The sequence below is a fragment of the Zootoca vivipara genome, chromosome 8 (assembly GCF_965207765.1).
Source record: "Zootoca vivipara chromosome 8, rZooViv2.hap1.1, whole genome shotgun sequence".
In the NCBI taxonomy this organism is placed as follows: Eukaryota; Metazoa; Chordata; class Lepidosauria; order Squamata; family Lacertidae; genus Zootoca; species Zootoca vivipara.
Window position 1 is genome coordinate 86222953 of NC_142591.1, and position 10849 is coordinate 86233801.

Here is a 10849-nt window from a genome sequence, read left to right on the forward strand (position 1 = left end):
CACACTGCTGACTCATGTCAAGTTTGTGGTCAACCAAAACTCCTAGATCCTTTTCACATGTACTGCTCTCAAGCCAGGTGTCTCCCATCCTGTATCTGTGCCTTTCATTTTTTTTGCCCAAGTGTAGCACTTTACATTTCTCCTTGTTAAAATTCATCTTGTTTGCTTTGGCCCAGTTGTCTAATCTGTTAAGGTCATTCTGAAGTGTGATCCTGTCCTCTGGGGTGTTAGCCACCCCTCCCAACTTGGTGTCATCTGCAAACTTGCTCAGGATTCCCTCAAGCCCATCATCCAAGTCATTGATAAAGATGTTGAACAAGACTGGGCCCAAGACAGAACCCTGTGGCACCCCACTAGTCACTACTCTCCAGGATGAGGAGGAGCCATTGATGAGCACCCTTTGGGTTCGGTCAGTAATCCAGCTACAAATCCACTGAATGGTAGCATTGTCTAGCCCACATTTTACCAGCTTCTTTACAAGAATATCATGGGGCACCTTGTCAAAGGCCTTGCTGAAATCAAGATAGGCTACATCCACAGCGTTCCCTTCATCTACCAGGCTTGTAATTCTGTCAAAAAATGAGATCAGATTAGTCTGACATGACTTATTTTTCAGGAACCCATGCTGACTTTTAGTGATCACAGAGTTTCTTTCTAGGTGCTCACAGACTGTTTGCTTAATGATCTGCTCTAGAATCTTTCCTGGTATTGATGTCAGGCTGACTGGGCGGTAATTGTTTGGGTCCTCTCTTTTCCCCTTTTTGAAAATAGGGACAACATTTGCCCTCCTCCAGTCTGCTGGAACTTCGCCTGTTCTCCAGGAATTTTCAAAGATTATTGCCAGTGGTTCTGAAATCACCTCTGCCAGTTCTTTTAATACTCTTGGATGTAGTTCATCTGGCCCTGGAGACTTGAATACATCTAAACTAGCCAAGTATTCTTGTACTACCTCCTTACTTATTCTGGGCTGTGTTTCCCCTGCTGAATCATCTGCTCCATATTCTTCAGGTCGGGCGTTGTTTTCTTTCTTGGAGAAGACTGAGGCAAAGAAGGCATTGAGGAGTTCTGCCCTTTCTCTGTCCCCTGTTTGCATTTCACCATCTTCTCCTCTGAGTGACCCCACTGTTTCCTTGTTTTTCCTTTTGCTACGGACATACCCTTAAAAGCCCTTTTTGTTGCTTTTAACCTCTCTGGCGAGCCTGAGTTCATTCTGTGCTTTAGCTTTTCTGACTTTGTCTCTACACGTGCTGGCTATATGTTTGAATTCCTCTCTGGAGATTTCCCCCCTTTTCCATTTTTTGTACATATCCCTTTTAAATCTTAACTCAGTCAAAAGTTCTTTAGATAGCCAGCCTGGCTTCTTTAGGCACCTTCCATGTTTCCGTCTCATTGGTATTGCCTGAAGTTGTGCTTTTAATATCTCCCTTTTAACAAACTCCCAACCATCATGAACTCCCTTCCCTTTTAGTATTACTGTCCATGGGATTTCACCCAGCGTTTCCCTAAGTTTTCTGAAGTCGGCTTTCTTAAAGTCTAGAATTTGGACCTTAGTATGCTTGGTTGCTCCTTTCCGCTGGATAATAAACTCCAGAAGAGCATGGTCACTCCCACCTAATGATCCTGCCACTTCTACCCCACTAACCAAGTCATCACTATTGGTTAGGACCAGATCTAAAATGGCTGATCCTCTTGTTGCTTCTCCCACTTTCTGGACAATGAAGTTGTCTGCAAGGCCAGTGAGGAATCTGTTCGACCTTATGCTCTTGGCTGAGTTTGACATCCAACAAATATCAGGATAGTTGAAATCCCCCATTACTACTATCTCACTTCCTTTGGAATGCTTGGCCATCTGTTCCAGGAAGGCATCATCTGTGTCCTCAGTTTGGCTTGGGGATCTATAGTAAACTCCCACAATGAGATCACTGTTGTTTTTCTCTCCCTTAATTTTGACCCAGATACTCTCAATTTGGCTTTGAAGTTTTAAATCCTGGATCTCTTCACAGGTATACATATCCCTAACATATAAAGCTACTCCTCCTCCTTTCCTGTTTGGTCTATTTCTCTTAAATAGATTGTATCCCTCTATTACTACATTCCAGTCATGAGACTCATCCCACCAGGTTTCAGTGATGCCTATTATGTCATATTTAGTTTGCTGTACCAAGAGCTCAAGTTCATCTTGTTTATTTCCCATGCTCTGTGCATTAGTATACAGACATTGAAGACCGTTGATCATTCCCCCATGTCTCTTATTTAAGGATATTTTCGTCCCACCACTAGGTCTGCATGCTGCTTGCTCCATTTGGTCCTTGACATTTGGATGATCATCTTCAGCATTTGATAGACTCCTACCTTCAGGACCACTGTCTCCCTCCCCCACATAAGTCAGTTTAAAGCCCTCCTGATGAGGTTTTTGAGTTTTGTGGCAAAAACATTCCTCCCAACTTTTGTGAGGTGCAGTCCATCACTTGCCAGAAGTCCATCATCAAGAAACTGCAGACCGTGATCTAGGAATCCAAACCGTTCCTGTTTGCACCATTTGCGAAGCCAGTTGTTCACTTCCCCTATTTTTCCCTCTCTCCCTGGGCCATGTCGTTCAACTGGGAGGACAGAAGAGATGACAATTTGTGCATCTAATTGCTTCAACTTCCTGCCCAGAGCCTCATAATCATTTTTGATCTTCTGTAAGCTATGGCTTGCAGTGTCATTGGTTCCCACATGCACCAAAAGGAAGGGGTATTTGTCGGTGGGTTTTATTATTCCTTGCAGCCGTTCTGTTACATCTTTGATCTTGGCCCCAGGTAGACAGCACACCTCTCGAGACATCTTGTCAGGCCCACAGATCACTGCTTCTGTACCCCTCAGTAGGGAATCCCCAATCACCACTACACGCCTCTTCAGAGGCTTGGTTGGGATTCTTCTATGTGCTGTCCCTTCCAAGGTTACCTGCATATTTCCAGAGGACTGACTTGGTTGCTCGTCTTCATATTCCTCATCAACTGTGATGAGGGAGAGATCCTCAGGTGGAGTCTGTTCCTCGTCTTCCATGAGCACTTCAAAACGGTTGTTTAATTCTAAGCACTCAGAGCGATCCCTGGGCCTTCTACTTCTATGAGTCACGTTCCTCCATACATCTGGCTGCTGTGTTGGGGAACTGACCTCCTCCTCAGGGAGATCCCCTGTCTCCTCCTTGGTGCAGACAGTGTGCTCTGCTGCATCCAAGAAAAGCTCCAGCTCTTTAATTCTCTGGAGCGTAGATACACGCCCCTGAAGCTGCTGCACCTTCTCTTCCAGAAGGGCAACCTTGTTTTCTAGTAGGGCAACCAACTTGCAATTGTTGCAAGTGTAGCTACCCACATCCTTTGGCAAGAAAACAAACATTGCACAGGAATTGCAGGTGACAATGGTTGTTCCCTCCACCTCCATCTTGAAAACCTTGAGGTCAAGGGGGAAAGAGGAAGAGGCCTAGGTCCCCCCTAACAAACGTATGAGACTTGCTGCCCTAGGTCAAAAAGATGGGTAAAACTGCGCGCGCCGATAGGCGCGCGCCGCTGCACTCCAAGCTCTGACTAGCTCCGCCCACAGCTAATCACCTGAACTTCCTGACTCACACTTCTAGGTGAAAGGTCACAGCCAGAAACAAACAAGGTCACAGCCAGAAACAAACACCCACACAAGCCTGGACAGTCACCCAAATCCAAGAGGCAGCAGCCCTAGAAAACCAGCACAAGCACACAAACAAGTAAGAAAACAAATAAGCACACAAACTTACTCACACACAGCCCCAAAAGACAAAACCACAAAACCTACAGAGTGTCTCCCAAGCTCAGCTCACCTTCTGCTCCTTCCTCAGTCACTGCACTCCAAGCTCTGACTAGCTCCGCCCACAGCTAATCACCTGAACTTCCTGACTCACACTTCTAGGTGAAAGGTCACAGCCAGAAACAAACAAGGTCACAGCCAGAAACAAACACCCACACAAGCCTGGACAGTCACCCAAATCCAAGAGGCAGCAGCCCTTCTGCTCCTTCCTCAGTCACTGCACTCCAAGCTCTGACTAGCTCCGCCCACAGCTAATCACCTGAACTTCCTGACTCACACTTCTAGGTGAAAGGTCACAGCCAGAAACAAACAAGGTCACAGCCAGAAACAAACACCCACACAAGCCTGGACAGTCACCCAAATCCAAGAGGCAGCAGCCCTAGAAAACCAGCACAAGCACACAAACAAGTAAGAAAACAAATAAGCACACAAACTTACTCACACACAGCCCCAAAAGACAAAACCACAAAACCTACAGAGTGTCTCCCAAGCTCAGCTCACCTTCTGCTCCTTCCTCAGTCACTGCACTCCAAGCTCTGACTAGCTCCGCCCACAGCTAATCACCTGAACTTCCTGACTCACACTTCTAGGTGAAAGGTCACAGCCAGAAACAAACAAGGTCACAGCCAGAAACAAACACCCACACAAGCCTGGACAGTCACCCAAATCCAAGAGGCAGCAGCCCTTCTGCTCCTTCCTCAGTCACTGCACTCCAAGGCTTCTTGTGGCTCTCCAGGTCTTGGGGGAATCTAACTTCTGTTAGCATTATCACCGCCAGCAACCCTTCAGCTGAAGGCCCCAGGGTTACTTACAGCATATAAAAAAACAAGTAATTGGCGCCCGGAAAGTGCACTTAGAATGGCAATGTTCATGGCACCGTAGAACTGTAGTGTTGGAAGGGGCCCCAAGGGTCATCAACCCCCCGCAATGCAGGAATCACAGCCAGCAAATGTATTCTGGCTACTTTGATGGGTCACTGTCAACTTTCAGGGCCTGGTGGTTCCTGTCCACTCCCTGCTTTGGCAGGATGCAATTGGTCCTCATTTTGCCGGCTCCAGTCCCCTCCCAGCAATACTTGAAATTCTAGGTTCTACCACGCTAGCATGACTTTTCCGAAGGGTTTGTAATTAGGATTTATTTATTGGGATGCAAGCTCGTTTGCTTGCACTAGGAAGGGAAAGGCAGCAGTGGGAACAGCCATCCGGTGACTGCCACCAGCCTGCCCGCTCCTCCCGACTGGGCTCCAACTGGGCCCCGTATTCTTAAGGGCAAGGTGTCACTCGGTGTCTCCCTCACTCAGCACCCCGGCCTCAATGAGGTACAGCCTGGTCCTGTAGCCCCGGTAGGCGGACTGGATCTTGATGGCAGCTTCCTGCTGTTGGCGCAAGATCTGCCGTGCCCTCCACCCCCTCCAGAAGGCCTGGATGAGGGTAGCTGCCCGCGCCACCTGCCACATCTGCTTCCGTGTCTTGAACACCCGCTTCTGGCCCTCGCCCATCCGGCGGGCACAGTAGTTCTCATAAAGCCATTCAGAGGTCCCCGCGCTCGGTGCCCCCTGTTGGCTGAGGCTGGTGGAGGAGAGGCTCCGCGTTGTGTTGCGGTCCCGCGTGGGACGGGCAGCTGCATGCCCCGTGGAATAGCGCTGGCTCAGGCCTCCGGGGTCCCGGCCCTGCCTCCGCGGCTGGTCTTCAGACGCCATGCTCTGGTTTCCGGGGTAATAGGCCCTGGGGCCCATCTGGTAGGACACATGGGACCCGTAAGGCTCGGGCCTGGCAGGCGACCGGGACCCTCTCGACCTGGAGGCTGGGCTCTTCCTCCTGGCAGATGCAGGCTGCGCATGCCCCTCGCACTCGCTGTCGTCCATGTCCGATTCGGAGGGCGGGCCCTTGCCAACCCCCACCAGGACACGCACAGTGGTGCATCTCCCGCAGCGGGGGCACGACTTGGGCTCCGAGCGCTCCCTTTCCCGGGCTCCTGGGTGCTCTCTTTCCCAGGCCCCTGGGTGCTCTCTTTCCCGGGCCCCTGGGTGCTCTCTTTCTCGGGCCCCTGGGTGCTCTCTTTCCCGGGCCCCTGGGTGCTCTCTTTCCCGGGCTCCTGGGTGCTCTCTTTTGCTGAATTTGGGGTACTCCCTTTCCTGGGCTCCTGGGTGCTCTCTTTCCCGGAATTCCAGGTGCTCCCTCCTGCTTCCCCCCGTGCGCTCCCTCCCATGCGACTGAGTCCGAGGGACCTTGCTTGCCCACTCCTCGGGGTCTCCCACGAGACACTTGCGCCAGTGCTTCCTGGGGTAGGGGCCCACCCAAGAAGAGCTCCCGGGCATGTAGCTGGGCTGCCCGTAGTAGGTCCCCCTTGGGCCGGGCCGGTGGGCAGGGCGTTGCGTCATCTGCGCCAGCTCCTGCCGGGTGCGGTAGCCCCTCCAGTGTGCCTGGATAGTCGTGGCTGCCCGCCTGCACTCTGCGAGGGCCTGCCGGGTCTTGTACCCTCGGTAGTGTGCCTGGATGGTGACCGCAGCTCTTTCTTGGTCCGTCTCCAGGGCCCCCCAGGACCTGCTCCTCGTGTTGAAGGACGCATGGGAGGACGTCGTCCTCCTCCTCCCCCTCCTCCTCCTCTCAACCCGATGCTCGTGCCCGTACCCTTGCCACGAGGACTCCTGCTCTCGCTGCAGGGCCATGTACTCCCGGGTGATGAAGCGCCTCCAAGCGGCCTGGATGACGCAGGCGGCAGCGTGCTCCCGAAGGATGCGCCTCCGCGCCAGGTAGCCTCGCCACGTGGCCTGGATGGTGGTGGCTGCCTTGTCCATGAGCATGTCTAGCTCGTCCACCAGGAAGGAGGAGCGGTGGCGGGAGCGGCTCGAGCTGCGAGCCCGCACCCTGGCCAGGTGAGGGTCGTGGTAGGGCTCTTCATCGTCGTCCTCGTCCTCCGCGCTCTGGGAATTGTAGGGGCACCAAAGGTGGTCTTCGTAGGTCTCCATCCTGGGAGGGGGGGGGAAAGGGCAGGCATCAGGCAGTGGCCAAAATCCCTGCCCTGTTTTGGGCCTCTGGTGAGGTCCCAGGGTGGATGGATTGTCTCCTCTCCACACTGCTGCATTTTAGGGGGTTGCCCTTCCTCTTTGTGACCTCTTTCCCCCAGAATTGCCCACGTTTCTGTTGGCTTTTAATCTCACCTCAAATCTCACCTGTTGGCTTTAATCTCACCTCCTCTCCCCGTCACTGTAAATGTGCCACTCTTGTCCTCAAAGCTCCTCAGAATAGCTTCCTTTCCCATCCACCTCAGCTCCAAGCTTCTAGTCCTCACTTTCAAAGGCCTCCACCACGCAGCCCCCTAACTCTCATTTCTCTGCACTTCCCCTGAAATGTGCCCTCTGCTGTTAACTCATTGGCCTCTCACACTCCTCCCCTTCCCATCGCCAAGCCTTCTGCTACCTAACAACATCTGAAGAGGCCTGTCTGGTCTAGCATCCTGTTCTCACAGTGACCAAAAAAAGAACCTAGATAGACTGCTTCTGGAGCTGGAGGTTCCATAAGGACCTAACAGCCTGGCTGCTGGATCAGGCCAATGGCCCATCTAGTCAACCTCTTTTTCTTACAGCAACCACCCAGGTGCCCAGGATTCAGGATTCAAACACAAGAAAACTCTCCCTCCTCCTGTGGTTTCCATCAACTGGTATTCAGAAGCATCACTGCTTCTGACCTATGGAGGCAGAGCACACCCATCGTGGCTACTTGCCATAGCTAGCCCTCTCCTCCAGGACTTTGTCTAAACCTCTTTTAAAGCCACCCAAGATAGTGGCCATCACTGCCTCTTGTGGGAGGGAGTTCCAGTGTTTTAACTGTGAGCTGCCTGAAGAAGGGCTTTTTTTTTATCTGTCCTGAATCTCCCAACATTCAGCTTCTGCCATGTGTGTGGATGCACTTCCACAAGTACACAAACACACACGCACAATTTGCCCAGCAGTTCCCATTAAGTGTTAAAAGTCTTTGGGAAAGCCACACTTGGGCACTGCTCTCTGAAATAGGAAGGTGGCCATAAATACAGTACCGGTATATATTTTCAATAAATAAAGTTAAATGATACGTTTTCACAGTACCTGCCACCATTTCTCGCACCTCAGACTCAGTGTCTCTGAGCACATGCAGATTGCCTCCCCCACCCCAGCAAAAAGGAGCTTATATATATATATATATATTAAAAAGCTCCAAAGATACAAAACAACTTAAAAACAACTTCGTGTATTTAGTACCTCTGAGCAGGTATAGATTGCTCCCTTCTGAAGGTTTTCATAAAAGCCACCTTCAAAAATCTGAAGGGCCATCACATGGAAGATGGAGCCAGTGGGATCTGAACCAGGATATTCAAGTTTCGGGAAAGGAGATTCTGCCTAAACTTGCTGAGGACAAGAGCTGCTTGACAGCAGAACAGACTCCCTTGGTGATTTATCTGGAGATTTTAAAGCGGAGGTCGGATAACTATACGCTAGGGATTCTTTAGCGGTGATTTTTGCATTTCAGGGGGTCGGACTAGATGACCCAATGCTATAATGCTATGCTTCCACTGTTAGATGCACCTTGGAGTATATAAATGAAATAAATAACTACAGTGGTGCCTCGCTAGACGAATTTAATTCGTTCCACGGGTCTATTCTTATAACGAAAAATTCGTCTAGTGAATCCCATAGGAATGCATTGAATTTTTTTGGAATTTTTTTTTTTGCCCATAGGATTAATTGAATTGCAATGCATTCCTATGGGAAACCGCGATTCGCTAGACGAATTTTTTGTAAAACGAATTCGTCTAGCGAGGCAACCTCCGCTAGAAAAATCCTTTCTTTAAGCAAAAATTTCGTCTTACAGGGCGTTCATTAAGCGAGGCACCACTGTGATGCTATTTCTCCCCCCCCCAGCCCGCTGCCACCCTGCAGCTTGGCACCCATCTATTCTGGTACCTAGCCAGGAGGGGATCGAAATGCGGGAACAGTCCCACTCCTTACGTGCTCATGGACACAGCTACAAGAGTCAGCCAGGACAGAAGTACTGGCAAACCTTCAGGATGAGCGATAGGGAAAGGAATGGAGTCTTGGCAGGCCTGCGGGGAATGATGCTGATGCTTGGTGGATTGCTTGCCTGTTGCAGAATGGAGCTCTAAAACAGGCCTTGGGGGGGGGGACTTCCTTTTCTCCCGGGGGCTACATTCCCTCCTGTCCGAGGGCCGAATGCTAGTGGTGGGCAGGGTCATAAGCAAAAGTGGGTGGAGAAGGGAACCTAACCATTTTAACACTGTAGAATAGGGCCATCCAGAGGCATCCCCTCTGAATTGGATTTCACCTTCCAGCCAGGCAAAGGCCCTCAAGGAAGATGAGATGCAAGGTGTTTGGCCTGGGAAAGAGGATCATAGAATTCTAGAGTTTGGAAGGGACCCCAACGGTCATCTAGCCCAACCCCCTGCAATGCGGGAATCTCAGCTAAAGAATCCCTGGCAGGCTGCCATCCCGCCTCCTTCCAGGGGAGTCCATTCCGCAGCTGAATAATAATTATTATAATTTCATTCTTTTTTATAAAGAGCTCTTACCGCCAGGAAGTTCTTCCTAATGTTTAGCCGGAATCTCCTTTCTTGTAATTTGAATCCACTGGTTAGGGTCCTTCCGTTTTGAGTGGCAGAAAACAAACTTGCTGCCTGGGGAGGGGGGGGTAGGTGTAGCCTGGAGAGAGTTTCTCAAGGGCCAGAGAGGGAGGCCAGGACTGGATTGCCTCCCTCCCACCCCACCCCTGCATACTCCCAAGGCCTAGCTTAAAGGGCAGGGGTCTGGATGGTGGTTTATTACCTTTCTCAGGCAACCATGTCAGCTTTGCCACCTTGTCCGTGCCTCTTTGCAGCTGCCTCCGGTTAGGCATAAGGCTGGATATACCCTACGGCAAGAGAAGCTGTTTACAGCATCACAAGATAAACACAAAAACACGCGCACACACACACACACAATGTCACACACAGCCTGACTGAGGCTGGTGTGAGGCTTGGTCGTTGGTCCACCTCATCCAGAGGGCACCAGGTTGGGGAAGGCTGGCCTAGATAATTCATTTCGTCTGAGGCTTCCTGCAGCTGCCTCTCCATCAACTTCCCAAGAAAAGCAACCGGTTGCTAGTTTAGCTCAGACTGGGCAGTCTTGTTTAAGAAACAGAAATAGCCCCTCCTCTTTCAAAGACATCAGAATCATAGAGTTGGAAGAGACTACAAGGGCCACCCAGTCCAACCCCCTGCCAAGCAGGAAACACCATCAAAGCATTCTTGACAGATGGCTGTCAAGCCTCTGCTCAAAGACATCCAAAGGAGGAGACTCCACCACACTCCTTGGCAGCAAATTCCACTGTCGAACAGCTCTTACTGTCCGAAGAGCCTGCTGGATCAGGCCAGTGGCCCGTCTAGCCCAGCCTCCTGTTTTCACAGTGGCCAGCCAGGAGCCTGCAGGAAACCCGCAACTCTCCCCTTCTGCCATTTCCAGCAACTGGCATTCAGCATTGCAACCTCCAAATGTGAAGGGAGAACAGAGCCATCGGGGCTAGCCCTCTCCTCCATGAATTTGTTCAGTCCAGGTTGGTGGCCATCTCTGCTTCCTGTGGCAGGGAGTTCCATAGTTTAACTCTGCACTGCATGAAGGACTTTTATCTGTCCTGAATCTCCCAACGTTCAGTTTCATTGAATGCCCTCGAGTTTTGGTGTTATGAGAGGGAGGCAAACTTTTCTCTCTCCACTTCCTCCATGCCATGCAGCATTTTATAAACTTTGCCTCCGACTCCTCTTTTCTCTAAACTAAAAAGTCCCAAATGGTGCAGCCTTTCTTCACAGAGGAGTTGCTCTACAATATCCTGTTGGAGGTGAGGCGATTGCATAATGACACATTCCCCAAGCCCTGCACCTCCCCAGCCCACTGCGTTTTCCATCTCCCAGATAGGAACTGTCCAATCTTGCAGCCAAAACTCCCTTCCAAGGATGGTGAACCCAGAACCTGCCTTTTCTAATGCCGCACACCTGCTAATAT

General features: G+C 50.8%; 2 protein-coding genes across 2 annotated transcripts in view; both read right to left on the minus strand.

The window, feature by feature from the left end:
* The window catches only part of STX17 (syntaxin 17), a 257051-nt gene extending 256071 nt beyond the window's left edge, over window positions 1–980 (minus strand). The window contains exon 1 of the mRNA XM_088676428.1: window positions 958–980. The gene's annotated coding sequence lies outside the window, so the exon portion shown is untranslated. The remainder of the gene's footprint in view (window positions 1–957) is intronic.
* Window positions 981–4927: 3947 nt separating this feature from the next.
* Window positions 4928–9772, minus strand: LOC132592530 (uncharacterized). Its single transcript, XM_060277545.2, has 2 exons — window positions 9638–9772; window positions 4928–6791 (listed from the first exon to the last, which is right to left on the minus strand). Exon 2 carries the CDS (start codon window positions 6788–6790, stop codon window positions 5099–5101), a length of 1692 nt encoding a protein of 563 aa, XP_060133528.1. The 5' UTR covers window position 6791; window positions 9638–9772; the 3' UTR covers window positions 4928–5098.
* Window positions 9773–10849: the final 1077 nt, after the last annotated feature.